Source organism: Podarcis liolepis (assembly GCF_965112155.1).
Source record: "Podarcis liolepis genome assembly, chromosome: 4".
NCBI lineage: Eukaryota > Metazoa > Chordata > Lepidosauria > Squamata > Lacertidae > Podarcis > Podarcis liolepis.
Window position 1 is genome coordinate 97000110 of NC_139558.1, and position 14737 is coordinate 97014846.

Sequence of the window (14737 nt, forward strand, 5' to 3'; positions counted from 1 at the left end):
AACGCGGTGGAAGTCTTTTATAATGTTTTAACTAGGATTTATATATTGTAATGTTTGAAGCACGAATTTGGTAATATTGGTTATGAAAAGTATTTTCTTTCTTTCTTTTTTAGTCTGCATTTTGGAAAACATGTACATAAATGTGTTTACAGTGTTATGTATTGTTCTTTGTTTCTTTTTCTTTTCTTGTAAAATTCAATAAAAAATAAAATAACGACTTTTCAGCTGCTGTTAGATCTGCATTCGGACAAGGAGGAAGGCCAATGTTGGGTTCAGACCGAAGCGATGGGCAAATGCAAAACAAAAACAGAACCATCTCCTCTCAACAAGCAATATTCCAAGCACAATAGCTCCACAGTGTGGGCAGAAGTGGGAGAAACTACAAATTGAGATTGACTGCAATGGTTGGGATCAACCAACCTAGCAGTTCAAAAGCACGTCAATGTGCAAGTACATAAATAGCTACCGCTCCGGCGGGAAGGTAAACGGCGTTTCCGTGCGCTGCTCTGGTTTCGCCAGAAGCGGCTTAGTCATGCTGGCCACATGACCCGGAAGCTGTACGCCGGCTCCCTTGGCCAGTAAAGCGAGATGAGCGCCGCAACCCCAGAGTCGGTCACGACTGGACCTAATGGTCAGGGGTCCCTTTACTTTAGGGAAACTAAGGCCTGGGGGCCAGATCTGGCCCAATCGCCTTCCAAATCCAGCCCACAGACAGTCCGGGAATCAGACTGTTTTTACATGAGTAGAACGTCATTTTATTTAAAATGGATCTCTGGGTTATTTGTGGGGCCTGCCTGGTGTTTTTACACGAGTAGAACGTGTCCTTTTTATTAAATTGCATCTCTGGGTTATTTGTGGGGCATAGGAATTCGTTCATTTCCCCCCCCCCTTCAAAATATAGTCTGGCCCCCCACAAGGTCTGAGGGACAGTGGACCGGCCCCCTGCTGAAAAAGTTTGCTGGCTCCTGCTTTCGCATATGTAATGAGACAAGAATCTAATATCTCTATTCAGACCAAGTTTTCACTCTCCATAGTTTTCAGTTTAGTGATAAGTTGTAATTCAACAATTTCTCTTTCAAGTCTATTCCTGCAATTCTTTTGTAATAAGACAACTGCTTTGAGATCCTGTACTGAATGTCCTGGGAGATTGACGTGTTCTCCTACTGGCTTCTCTGTCTTGTGATTCCCGATGTCAGATTTGTTCCGCAAGGGACAATGACAATAAAGATATCGTAATCGTATCGTAATCGGTCTGGTGACTTCTGTTTCAGTGTATCTGAAGTTGTGTGCATGCACACGAAGGCTAATACCCAGAACAAACTTAGTTGGTCTCTAAGGTGCTACTGGACATTTTTAATTTTTTTATTTCGACTGAGTCAGACCAACATGGCTATCTATGTGAACCTTGTGCTGTAAAGTTGAGGGGGTGATTTTAGCTCAGCCCTATTCACACATCCATCCTGAAACACACTTCTTGTGTGCATGTGAAAATGATGTGTGAAAGCGTGGAGGGGAAGAAAGAAAAAAAGAAAACTCAAAGTCATGTAATTTATTGATAAGACTCAGCCATTTTTTGGCTTTTAATAGCAAATCTCATACAGCCAGGCAATTTCAACATTTTCTAAAATTGCAACTTCTCAATAATACATTTCCTCAGTTTGCATTCATACACGTCACGGGGCATTTATTGGATAAAGTGCGAGTGATAAGACTTCATAAAGTACAAACAACTGATGGAACCAGCAGGCCTTAAATCAGAAACATCACCTATGGATCACACGCCCGATCCCGATTGTCAATTCCCTCTCTGAAAACAATCTCAGTTTTATGAAGAAACAGCAATTTCCAAGTACCAAAAGCCCAACTCTTATGTCCCTAAAGAATGGGCGGAAACAGCGAAGGAAGTTTTGGCTAGAATAATAAACATTTGAGCTGTTCTTTTTATTTAAAAACAAACAAACCCCAAAGTAAACATCTAAAGGTATTTTTGGTCCCAATAAACAGATTAAATTGAAAGCCCTATTGATGTTATGGCTTATTTCTTGTGGGTAATATTCCCATCACACACACAAACACACCACCCTAAAATGCACAAGTTGGAATTAAATCTGTGGCTGAACTCTCCAAATGGAATTCCCTCCCATTTCAATGCAGAAACACATTTTGCTAATGCTCTCCAAAATGATCACCTTTTTAAAAAAATCAAAACCAAACCTTCCTTGCATATAGAAATCTAGCACACAGAACACCAGGGAGATAGCGACCTCCTTGCTCATGAGGCACCTTCCATATGCTTGCAGTATGCGAGACCAAGGGTGCACAGGAATATGGGAAAGTCTATCTAGATCAGTATTGTCAACACTGACTTGGCAGCTGCTCTCCAGGGCTTCAGGCAGGGATATTTCTCGGCCCTGCCTGGGAACAGAACCCGAGACCTTCTGCATGCAGGGAAGATGCTCTAACCACTGAGCCGTACCACCGCTTGCTATGGTAACTGTAAATGGTAATGGAAGTTCAATGCTTGTTGGAAGTCATGTGCAAGTCACCCAAGTCACTGGGTTTCTCCGCACCTTGTAGTAGCGACTTACGTAGTTCCAACTATGCATTGTGTGAAATACTGTATTTTTCGCCCCATAGGGCGCATCGGCCCATAGGGCGCACCTGGTTTTTTGGGGGAGGGGGCGGGGAATAAAGAGAAAAAAATTATTTTCCCCCCAGGCAGGGGAAGCCTGAGCCCCAGGCTTCGGGATGCAGGCAGCTCTCCGCAAGCCTTGGGAGACTGGCACGACTTCCCGCCGGGCTCCCACAGCTTGTGGAGAGCTGCCCGAAGCCCGGGGCACGCTCCACTGCGCTCCCCGGGTTTCGGGCTGCAGGATGCTATCCGCAAGCCTAGGGAGCCCAGCGGGAACTCCTGCGGGCTCCCAAGGCTTGTGGATAGCTTCCTGAAGCCTAGAGAGCAAGAGGGGTCGGTGCGCACAGACCCCTCTCGCTCTCCAGTCTTCAGTGAAAGCCTGCATTTGCCCCATAGGACGCACACACATTTCCCCTTCATTTTTGGAGGGGGGAAATTGCATCCTATAGGGCGAAAAATACGGTACTTTCTTTTGACTGGCCTGAATCTCTTTACATCCATCGAATTGTCCCCAAGTTAAAAGAGAGGAAGAAAAACTTCGCCCTGTCCACTTTCTCCAGACGGTGCATTTTATACAAAAACTGTCCACCACTCTCCCACACAGAGACATTTCAACAGGTCTTGCATATCCAGACCATTCTATATTCCCTTTATGAGACCCACCTCCCCCTTTTTGCTCAGGATTTCCCAGGAAATGGCGATGCTTATGTAGCCACGCAGCTGAAATGCTGAACCAATTCTGCAACCTCTGGCAATCATGGACTCTCTGTCTAAATATTCACCTCTCATTTTGTACAATTGCATTCTGGGTTTTTGCTACTCAGCGGGTGCGACGGACATGAGCCACTAAAAGCTCCACCGTTCTGCTACAGGAAATATGGCATTTTGAGATTTCAGTTGGCTTCGTCCACACGTTTGCACCCATGAGGTCTAGAGCCTTGATCTCTTTCGGAAGAAAAAAACAGAAATCTAAATGAGAGTACGAGACTTTCCACACTTATCGGCCTGCCACAAAATCACAACACAGATGCAAGTCCTGGGCAGAGAATTTGCCTGCCCCAACTTGTGCATGGAGGGAGCATCGAAGCGACAAATTCCTGGTGTTTCTTCCTGAGCATCCTTCAAGCGAGGCCTCGTCTCCTCCCTGCCTTTTCCCACCTTTGGGGACAGCACCTTCGGGGATATGGGAATTAAGAAATGAGCCCTTTGCCCAGATTGGCAATATGTGGTTTTTTCCCCAGGCTGGGTACAAAGCCCAACCCCAGCCACGCATGTGCGCATGAGAGACAGATTTCTCTGTGTAAACATACAGCCCCGAGTGGGACTCCTTTATACTGCCCAGAGGCCCAGAGCTGGCAGTAAAATTACGCCCGGGACTTGTATTTGAAAACACTTTCCCACTTCTTGAAAAGGCACCGTTGTATAAAAATCAAAACAAAACAAAACCGAACGCGCTGGTCCCCTTTTAAAAGTGAAGGCATGCACAGTACATGATGCAGGTACAGATATAGATAAACGTATATGCTGCATATTGCGAGATCGGATGTACAGATGGCACGAAGGGAACCGTTCTTCTTTTAGATGTTAGTCAGGACGTTGCTGGTGAGCAACTGCACCTTCAGGGTCCCCGGAAGCTCGTTGACGCGTTTGCTGCCTTTGTCCTCCAGGTGGAGGATGTGCATCGACAGGAGGTTGTTGGGGTCACCTGCAAGGCTCACCTGGCCCAGAAAGGTGTCGCTGATAAGGTTATGGTCCCAGACCTGGAGGGAGAGAAGCAAAAGTTGGTGGACCATCGGAGAAGGAACGCACCCATAGACCAGGGCTGTGCACATCCACGGTGGACCTAGCAGACTCCGACCAATCAAAATCTAAAAAACTAAGCATCTAGTCCTCATGATTGAAGAGAAAAGCTGCACATGGTAAAGGTAAAGGTAAAGGGACCCCTGACCTTCAGGTCCAGTCATGGCCGACTCTAGGGTTGCGGCGCTCATCTCGCTTTATCGGCCGAGGGAGCCGGCGTACAGCTTCCGGGTCATGTGGCCAGCATGACCAAGCCGCTTCTGGCGAACCAGAGCAGCGCACGGAAACGCCGTTTTCCTTCCCGCCGGAGCGGTACCTATTTATCTACTTGCACTGGTGTGCTTTCGAACTGCTAGGTTGGCAGGAGCAGGGACCGAGCAACGGGAGCTCACCCCGTCGCAAGGATTCGAACCGCCGACCTTCTGATCGGCAAGCCCTAGGCTCTGTGGTTTAACCCACAGCGCCACCCGCGTCCCGGCACATGGCTAGGCTGCGATAAAAAGAACAGCCTTCTTAGTCCGCAGCAGAAAGAACTACAGTAGCCTAGGAAAGCGATGTGTTCGAGAAGGAAGAGGGTGGGGAGAGCGATGGAAATTAAATGTTTAGGAAGCTGGATTCATTCTGTGGCTCATTGCCACTTCTGCGGAATCGTGCCACGGATGAACAGCCTTGGCTGCAGCTTCACGTGGATGTGCCTGCTATAGTACTATGATCCTTTGATAAAGGAAACCTCGGCCAATTGGTGCCAAAGAAGGACAGAATCTTCTTTATGTATGCAACAACAGCAGCAAGAATACTCATCGCAAAGTATTGGAAGACACAAGATCTACCCACCCTGGAAGAGTGGCAGATGAAGGTGACAGAGTACATGGAATTGGCAGAAATGACTGGCAGAATCCGAGACCAGGGAGAAGAGGCGGTAGAAGAAGAATGGAAAAAATTTAAAGACTATCTACAGAAATACTGTAAAATTAATGAATGTTAAAGGGATGTTGGATTGAAAATAAGCGGTGTTGGTTAAAAGATTAATAAGAATATGTAAAGATGGATTGACAATGGTGGAAAATATATTTTATTATAGGTTAAGATGTTGAGTAAGGATAAATGATAGAGGGTAAGGATTTGCTGAACTAAATATCTGAACTGGAATACAAAAAGGGAGGTGTGAGGAGGTCAAGAAACTAGTGAATGAAGTATAAGATATGAAAATACTAATCTTTTTTCTGTTTTGTTTTTTTGGTGTTTTTTCTTTTTTCTTCTATTTTGTTAATTATTCTCTATTGTGTATTTTTATGTGTTTTGTTTTGTATTTTCCCATTTTCGTAGTTTTTTTTTTGGTTTTTGTATTCTATGTTTAAACTTTGAAGCTTTTGATTGTTTATGAAACTTTAATAAATATTATTTATTAAAAAAAAAAAAAAGATAAAGGAAACCTCACCTGAATGACAATGGGCTGCCCGGGCTTCTTGCGGTAGAAGAGGCCTTTCACATCAAACTCTGGCGTCACAGTGCTTTTCACCACCGGTGAACGGATCTTCTCGCCTTCACATTTAATGATCACGTAGGGGTCCGCGCCTGAATTAAAACGACGACAATGGTTGCCGAAGCCCCGAGTCCAGTTTGTCAGCAGCCCAAAGCTCCCCTGCTCTTTTGAAGCGACTCTCCCCCTCTCCTAGCTGTCAACGTTTCCCTTTTTTCAAGGGGAATTCCCTTATTCCGAATAGGATTCCTCGCAAGAAAAGGGGAAAGTTGACAGCTGTGCCCCCTCTCCTCCTCCTCCTCCCCCCCCCTGCAGATTTCGGGCGTGTCGCGTGGGTGTGGTTGGAAATGGGGGTGGGATCGGGGCCCTGTACCTTCTTGCGAATCCTGGTTCTTCAGCCCAGAAGCCGAGACGACGTGGACTTGAGACACCATCTGCGGGTAACCACACATCCCACTCCAGCAGGTGTGTGGGGGCTCATCCAGGGTCAGCTCCCTACAGGGTGGATAAAAATCAATGATTTTTTAAGAAGAAAAATCAATAAAAATCGGATTTTTTAAAAAAATTAAATCAGATTTTTAAAATTTAAATCAGATTTTTAAAGTAAAATGCTTTTGGGGGGGAAATCTTTCTAAAGATGGTTTTCTATTTAAGTTACATTATAGGCTATTTGTCAGGAAATAAGGGTTTGTTTAATGTTTTTCATGTGTGCCAAAACTCAGTCTAAGTATTTTTTTCTGGGGGGAAAATCGTTTAACCACATCAGTTAACAAACATGGATACATGTGCTATAATTTTATTGTTTTAGTTAAATAAGTTGTTAAAATTGTTCTTAAGGAAATGATTATTTTTCTCCTTCCAATCAAGCACAGCAGAAAAGTTGTCCAAATAGAAACAGCAATTTCATAATTACCTGTCTTTGTGTTTCTAATAGCATAACCAAATCAGTAATTTTTGATAAAACCGTAAAAACTACTCTTTGGAAAATTTATTCCATCAAAAATGAAACCTTCATCTGGTTGTAAATATTAAGATTATACCAGCAAGAATGGGTCTGTCTATAAAAATATATATGATTTAAATCAAGTCTTATTGACTAGTGATTTAAATCAAGTCTGAAAATTTATTATTCCAAAAACGAAACCTTCATCTGGTTGTAAATGTTAAGATTATATATAAAAAAAGATTTAAATCAAGTCTGAAAATTTATTATTCCAAAAATGAAACCTTCATCTGGTTGTAAATATTAAGATTATTAAAAAAAAGATTTAAATCAAGTCTGAAAATTTATTATTCCAAAAACGAAACCTTCATCTGGTTGTAAATATTAAGATTATAAAAAAAAAAGATTTAAATCAAGTCTTACTGACTAGTGATTTAAATCGATTTGATTTAAATCCACTTTCTGTAAAAATAATAATAATTAAATCAAGTCTTACTGACTGGTGATTTAAATCAAGTCATACTGACTAGTGATTTAAATCGATTTGATTTAAATCAAATGCATCCTGGTTCCCTGGAAAGAGGGAGGAGGGGGAAGACACCTGACAGATGTCAGTGACTTTGCCCCAGAACTCCAAGAATCCTCTTATTATCAGAGTCCCACTAAGAGCTGGGTGGGCAGGCAGACAGGTGCAAATACAGTGGTGCCTCGCAAGACGAAAAGAATCCATTCTGTGATTCTCTTCGTCTAGCGGTTTTTTCGTCTTGACGGATTAGCGGATTAGCGCTATTAGCGGCTTTTAGCGGCTTATCTGCTGATCGGATCAGCTGATAAGCAGCTTAGCGGCTTAGAAAAAGGGGGGAAGGAAAAAAAACCAGCAGGAACTCGCAAGACGAGAGTCTTGCGAAGCAAGCCCATAGGAAATTCGTTTTGCGAAGCGCCTCCAAAACAGAAAACTCTTTCGTCTAGCGAGTTTTCCGTCTTGCGAGGCATTCGTCTTGCGGGGCACCACTGTATGGTCCCAGCCGGGATCAAAAGGCTACAGGAAGCCTCCGCTCCATGGAGAGCAGCTTACTGGCAATCGGAAGGCACATCTGTGAACACCCTGAGGAGGAACTCTCCCACGTGGCCGGCCTCGAAGGTGGTGGGGATGATGACGTAGCGCCCTTCCTTCAGGTCCGTCCTCAGGAAGACGATGCGGGAATTGATGTAGATGGAGCTGGCAACCTTGGGCTGCAGGGTGTGCATCCGGTAAGTCCGATTCAGCTCCACCTGGGCAGAATAAAGCACAGGAAAGAAGAAGAGAGTGTGAAACTACGGAACTCACTGCCACATGAGGCAACCCAGGTGGCTTTAAAAGAGGACCTTATCTACCAATCAGCAGATAAGGTTAACGAAGAATGGAAATGTCATAAAAATCATTTGATGAAATTTGGTCCCAATAATAACACTTGTCTGTGTCTATATTCATTTCACAGACAGAAAAATAATTTCAAAGCCCAATGTGGGGACGAATAATGAAACATAGATTAAAAACAGTAATACTGTACTTGACTTGAAACAGCAAAGTGTAGACGGAAGTCAACAAATCAACAAATCTGAATATATTGAACACTGCTTACTGTCGATTGATATTTTTATTTTTTTAATAGTTTTCCGGTTTTGCTGTTTGTTTGTTTTTCCTTTCCTTTTCTCTCTCTCCCTATCTTTTGATGTTTATTCTTTGTGATGTTATTATATTTTTATATATACAGTGGTACCTCGGGTTAAGAACTTAATTCGTTCCGGAGGTCTGTTCTTAACCTGAAACTGTTCTTAACCTGAAGCACCACTTTAGCTAATGGGGCCTCCTGCTGCTGTTGCGCCGCCGGAGCATGATTTCTGTTCTCTTCCTGAACTAAAGTTCTTAACCTGAAGCACTATTTCTGGCTTAGTGGAGTGTGTAACCTGAAGTGTATGGAACCTGAAGCGTATGTAACCCGAGGTACCACTGTAATATGGAACACCCTCCCACCAGATGTCAAAGAGAACAACTACCAGACTTCCAGAAGACATCTGAAGGCAGCCCTGTTTAGGGAAGCTTTTAATTTTTTGTTGGAAGCCACCCAGAGTGGCTGGGGAAACCCAGCCAGATGGGTGGGGTATTAATAATGATAATAATGATAATAATGATAATAATGATAATAATGATAATAATGATAATAATGATAATAATAATAATAATAATACATATTTATATAGTTATCATAGATTTCTTTTATTATGTACACTGTAACAATTATTTCAGTCTAAGAATATCCAATGTAAAATAAATCCATCTTTTTGATGTTCTTCTTTTTTTTTTTTTTTACTAACGGTGAGAAGCAAGAAGCAGAAACAGGCCAGCGGTTCACACAAACACACCCTGCTGACCTTATAGATGTCGAATCCGATAGCCAGGTTCTCCCCCTTTCCCTCCTTCCGATTGGTCTTTTTCGGCTTCTGTTGGATGCAAATGAGCACTTCGTCTTCTGTTTTCTTCACGTCAAAAACATACTGGACGGGAAAGAAAAGCAATGGAATATGAGACGGGTTTAATTTTGAGAGGGGGGCAGTTGGTTGACAACCTCCAAGCCAGGGGCTCTAGCGCCCACCGTTCCCTGGCGCACCTTCTTGGCTAAGAGTAAAGGTAAAGGTAAAAGGACCCCTGACCATTAGGTCCACTCGCGGACGACCCTGGGGTTGCGGCGCTCATCTTGCTTTATTGGCCGAGGGAGCTGGCGTACAGCTTCCGGGTCATGTGGCCAGCATGACTAAGCCATTTCTGGCGAACCAGAGCAGCGCACGGAAACGCCGTTTACCTTCCCGCTGGAGTGGTACCTATTTATCTACTTGCACTTTGACGTGCTTTCAAACTGCTAGGTGGGCAGGAGCAGGGACTGAGCAATGGGAGCTGACCCCATTGCGGGGATTTGAACTGCTGCCCTTCTGATCGGCAAGTCCTAGGCTCTGTGGTTTAACCCACAGCGCCACCCACACTTGGCTAAGAGGCTGAGCTACAAATCGGGGAATTCCCGGTTCAACAGAGGTCTCAGGCCATTTCCCCATCTCTACCCAGCCTGAGCTCCGGAAAGGGGTGTAGCTCAGTGGCATAGCCTTCGCTTGGCATGCAGAAGCTGCCAGATTCAGTCCTTGGGTTCTCTAGGCATGGCTGGCATAGATCTCCGGCCTGAAACCCTGGAGAGAGCTGCTGCCAGCTTGTGTGGGTAACGCTGAGCTAATTGGGCCAATGGTCTGATTCTGTATAAGGCAACTTCCTACGTTCTCACGTTCCTTGCTTAAGCTGGCCCCAGTCTCTCAGTCCCAAGCATAGGCAAACTCGGCCTGCCAGACGTTTTGGGACTACAACTCCCATCATCCCTAGCTAACAGGGATGATGGGAATTGTAGTCCCAAAACATCTGGATGGCCGAGTTTGCCTATGCCTGCCCTGTACTTTCTAATAAGCTGAGAGCTCTTAGGAGACTCCTGTTTCTCTCCCAGATTTGCGATTCCTAGGGTAGTTTCACAGCCAATCCGCCCTTCCAAAGGGACTCTGGGAACTCAGCACCCTTCAATCAATCAATCAATCAATCAGTTTATTGCGGTCATAGACCAGCAGTTTAAAAATAGCTAAAATACAAAAGTATAAAAGCAAAATACAATCAATATTAAAGCAAGCCAGAATTAGAGCAGGGAGATAAGAATTGGTGACCAGCAGGTTAAAACAACTAGAATTATAAAATAAAATAAAAATATAGAATACTACATAATAATATACCCATGTGACTTCCCTCTCCCACTACTCATCATCTCTTAGTCTTAGAGTTGTTGTCTACATTGCATCTTACATAGCTCATCCTTAATGTGCTTAATACGATTAATTTTTCCCAGATTTTCCTCTACAAACTTAATCTATACAGATTGAGGTTGAATCCTGACAAGAAAGAAGTACTGTTCTTGGGGAAAGGAGGTGGGTGGGTGTGGAGGATTCCCTGGTCCTGAATGGGGTACCTGTGCCCTTGAAGGACCAGGTGCGCAGCCTGGGAGTCATTTTGGACTCACAGCTGTCCATGGGGGTGGTCAATTCTGTGTCCAGGGCAGCTGTTTATCAGCTCCATCTGGTACACAGGCTGAGACCCTATCTGCCTGCGGACTGTCTCGCCAGAGTGGTGCATGCTCTGGTTATCTCCCGCTTGGATTACTGCAATGCGCTCTATGTGGGGCTACCTTTGAAGGTGACCCGGAAACTACAACTAATCCAGAATGCAGCAGCTAGACTGGTGACTGGGAGCGGCCGCCGAGACCATATAACACTGGTCTTGAAAGACCTACATTGGCTCCCAGTACATTTCCGAGCACAATTCAAAGTGTTGGTGCTGACCTTTAAAACCCTAAACGGCCTCGGTCCAGTATACCTGAAGGAGCGTCTCCACCCCCATCGTTCTGCCCGGACACTGAGGTCCAGCGCCGAGGGCCTTCTGGCGGTTCCCTCACTACGAGAAGCCAAGTTACAGGGAACCAGGCAGAGGGCCTTCTCGGTAGTGGCGCCCACCCTGTGGAATGCCCTCCCATCAGATGTCAAAGAGAAAAACAACTACCAAACTTCCAGAAGACATCTGAAGGCAGCCCTGTTTAGGAAAGCTTTCAATGTTGAATAGGTTATTGTATTTTAGTGTTTTGTTGGAAGCCTCCCAGAGTGGCTGGGGAAACCCAGCCAGATGGGCGGGGTATAAATTATAAATTATTATTATTATTATTATTATTATTATTATTATTATACATACGAATGTGAGCTGCGGAGAATCCTGCTGCCTTCTTTGCCCGTTGCAACCTGAGTCGTTGCAGACAGCGGAAGGTAGTCTCAGTGGCAGAGACAAGCATTGCCCCCTTAGGAACACCTTGCTCCCCCTCTCACCTGCCACTCACTGCTGCCTCACCTGTGGGTTCTGCAGGAAGGTGTCCCTGTTGTTGACGCAGCCCCCACAGCGGTTCTTCAAGGGGTCTTCGTGCTTGGTCCAGGCCCCCCGCAAGACTACCTCCTCCCAGGTCTTATGGATGCTCAGGTACGACGTGTTGATGAGGCGGCACTTGATGATGTCGGTGAAGTACCTGCAGAAGTCTTCAAACGTCATCCTGTGGTGGGGAAGAGTTCGAATCTCGACTCAGGACCGCAATACCTCAAGCACAGCCTCTTTCCATAGGAACCTACCCGGACCCTGAGATCATCTTCCGAGGCCCTCCTTCGTGTGCCTCCTCCTCGAGAGGTCCAGAGGGTGGCAATGTGAGAACAGAGCCTTCTCTGCAGTGGCTCCCCGTCTGTGGAATTCTCTCCCCAGGGAGGTTCGCCTGTTGCCTCCATTATACGCCTTTAGGCACCAGGCAAAAATGTTCCTTTTAAACCAGGCCTTTGGTTGATGTGATTGACATCCTATGCCCTTTCAAAATTTGGGTGTTGTGTTGTTTTTTTTGAGGGGGTGTTATTGGGTTGTTGTTTTTATTTTCATTAGGTATTTTGTGGTTTTATATCTTGATTTTATTCCGTGAACTGCCCTGAGACCCCCGGGTATAGGGTGGTATATAAATTCAATCAATAATAAGTAAGTAAAGAGTTCGAATCTCGACTCAAAGCCTGGCCAGGTTAAATGGGCCTTGTATCCCTTTCTTCTGGTGTGGTGCCACCTTTAAGATACTTCAGCTAACTGAATCTGACCCAGAAACACTATCTGAGGATGATTGCATGAGAGTCTTCATCTTGAGGTTGTGGGTTCGAGCCCCAGGATGGGCAAAAAATTCCTGCATAGAAGGGGGTTGGACTAGATGACCCTCGTAGGCCCCTCCAACTCTACAATTCTATGATTTTGTGATCTGCGAAGTAGCTATCGATGGCTAGAAGCCACAATGGCTCTGCTCTACTTCCACAGCTGGAGCAATGATTCTGTATACAGTAGTACCTTGGTTCCCAAACGACGAAAACCCGGAAGTAAGTGTTCCAGTTTTCGAACGTTTTTTTGGAAGCCAAACGTCCGATGCGGCTGTCGGTTATTGTTTCCAGGGCACCTGCACCAATCAGAACCTGCGCCTTGGTTTTCGAACATTTCGGAAGTCAACAGCTTTTTTTCTGAGGAAAAGACCCGAGAGTTGCACTGGGCTATGGAGGGAGAGATAAAGAATCATCTGCTTTTGCTTCATATGCACAACGTTAACTCACCAAAATTCCCCATCGTCTTGGACAGTCATTCCCAGTTTTTCTCTTTCGCTGTTGCTGACTTTCTGCCATTCCTCCGAGCTGCGGGAACGGCAGGAGGACACATGAGGGGAAACACAGAAATCATATTAACTGTGGTTACATGACACATTTTTTTGTTCAAAACTGGGAAAGGAGTACGGCAAGGCTGTATATTGTCTCCCTGCTTATTTAACTTATATGCAGAATTCATCATGAGAAAGGCTGGGCTGGATGAATCCCAAACCGGAATTAAGATTGCCAGAAGAAATATCAACAACCTCAGATATGCAGATGACACAACCTTGATGGCAGAAAGTGAGGAAGAATTAAAGAACCTTTTAATGAGGGTGAAAGAGGAGAGCGCAAAATATGGTCTGAAGCTCAACATCAAAAAAACGAAGATCATGGCCACTGGTCCCATCACCTCCTGGCAAATAGAAGGGGAAGAAATGGAGGCAGTGAGAGATTTTACTTTCTTGGGCTCCATGATCACTGCAGATGGTGACAGCAGCCATGAAATTAAAAGACGCCTGCTTCTTGGGAGAAAGGCGATGGCAAACCTAGACAGCATCTTAAAAAGCAGAAACATCACCTTGCCAACAAAGGTCTGTATAATTAAAGCTATGGTTTTCCCAGTAGTGATGTATGGAAGTGAGAGCTGGACCATAAAGAAGGCTGAGGCACCAGGCGAAAATGTTTCTCATCAACAAGCCCTGTGGCTGATTAACATACATTGTCCTTTTTCTTTTCTTTCTTTTTAATTTTTTTTACCAACAACCAAAGCACAAATAGTGAAACCCCCCAGGCGGCTGATACATTGAGAATACATAAGTAATAATAACATATTCAAATCAACCACATGTACAATTCTATATACCTTAACACTCCTCCCTCCACAAGGTTTATTTATCTTTTAACATTTTAATTGCCCCAAATTGTCCAAACCTGCCCATATACCGTATTTTTTGCTCTATAAGACTCACTTTTTCCCTCCTAAAAAGTAAGGGGATTGTGTGTGCGTCTTATGGAGTGAATGCAGGCTGCGCAGCTATCCCAGAAGCCAGAACAGCAAGAGGGATCGCTGCTTTAGCTGTGCAGTGATCCCTCTTGCTGTTCTAGCTTCTGGGATTCAGAATATTTTTTTTCTTGTTTTCCTCCTCCAAAAACTAGGTGCGTCTTGTGGTCTGGTGCGTCTTATAGAGCGAAAAATATGGTAATTCAGTATCTTCTCAAACCAATCCTCCTCCTCCTCGCTGACCTTAAACCCTTTCCTTTTATGTATCTTCACAGTTAGATATTCTAAGATTATAATATTTTTCAATTTATCCCTCCGTTGGTTCACGCCTAGCTCGTCTGCATTTTTCCAATTACTCGCTATAACCTGTCTGGCTGCAATTACCATCAATTTTAACATTCACTGTCCTTTTAAATGTTTTTTTTGGGGGGGGAGTATGGGGTTTGGTTTGGTTTTTATTATGCATTTGGCCTTTTGATTGGTGCATTTATGCAGTAAACTACCCTATGACCTTCGGATGAAGGGCAATATACAAATTTAAGTAAGTAAGTAGTTATGGGTTGTTTTTCTCATACATATTACTGTTTTTTCCCCATGTATAAGACTATATTTCCCCCCCAA

The 14737-nt window shown here is 44.4% G+C and overlaps 1 protein-coding gene across 3 annotated transcripts in view; it reads right to left on the reverse strand.

Annotated features, from left to right (window-relative positions):
* Window positions 1-1534: 1534 nt before the first annotated feature.
* Window positions 1535-14737, reverse strand: part of CAPN5 (calpain 5) — an 85798-nt gene continuing 72595 nt past the window's right edge. The window contains exons 7-14 of one of the 3 annotated variants that reach the window (XR_014525183.1): window positions 13084-13161; window positions 11813-12008; window positions 9268-9390; window positions 7931-8127; window positions 6286-6407; window positions 5871-6007; window positions 3099-4392; window positions 1535-2617 (exon numbers count right to left, since the gene is read on the reverse strand). Coding sequence is in view for 1 of the 3 variants with exons in the window: in XM_083499644.1 (XP_083355770.1) it covers window positions 4210-4392; window positions 5871-6007; window positions 6286-6407; window positions 7931-8127; window positions 9268-9390; window positions 11813-12008; window positions 13084-13161 (1036 nt within the window). In the remaining 2 variants the exon portion in view is untranslated. Of the gene's footprint in view, window positions 4393-5870; window positions 6008-6285; window positions 6408-7930; window positions 8128-9267; window positions 9391-11812; window positions 12009-13083; window positions 13162-14737 lie in introns of all 3 variants that reach the window. The other 2 variants (XR_014525184.1, XM_083499644.1) reach the window with 2 other exon arrangements.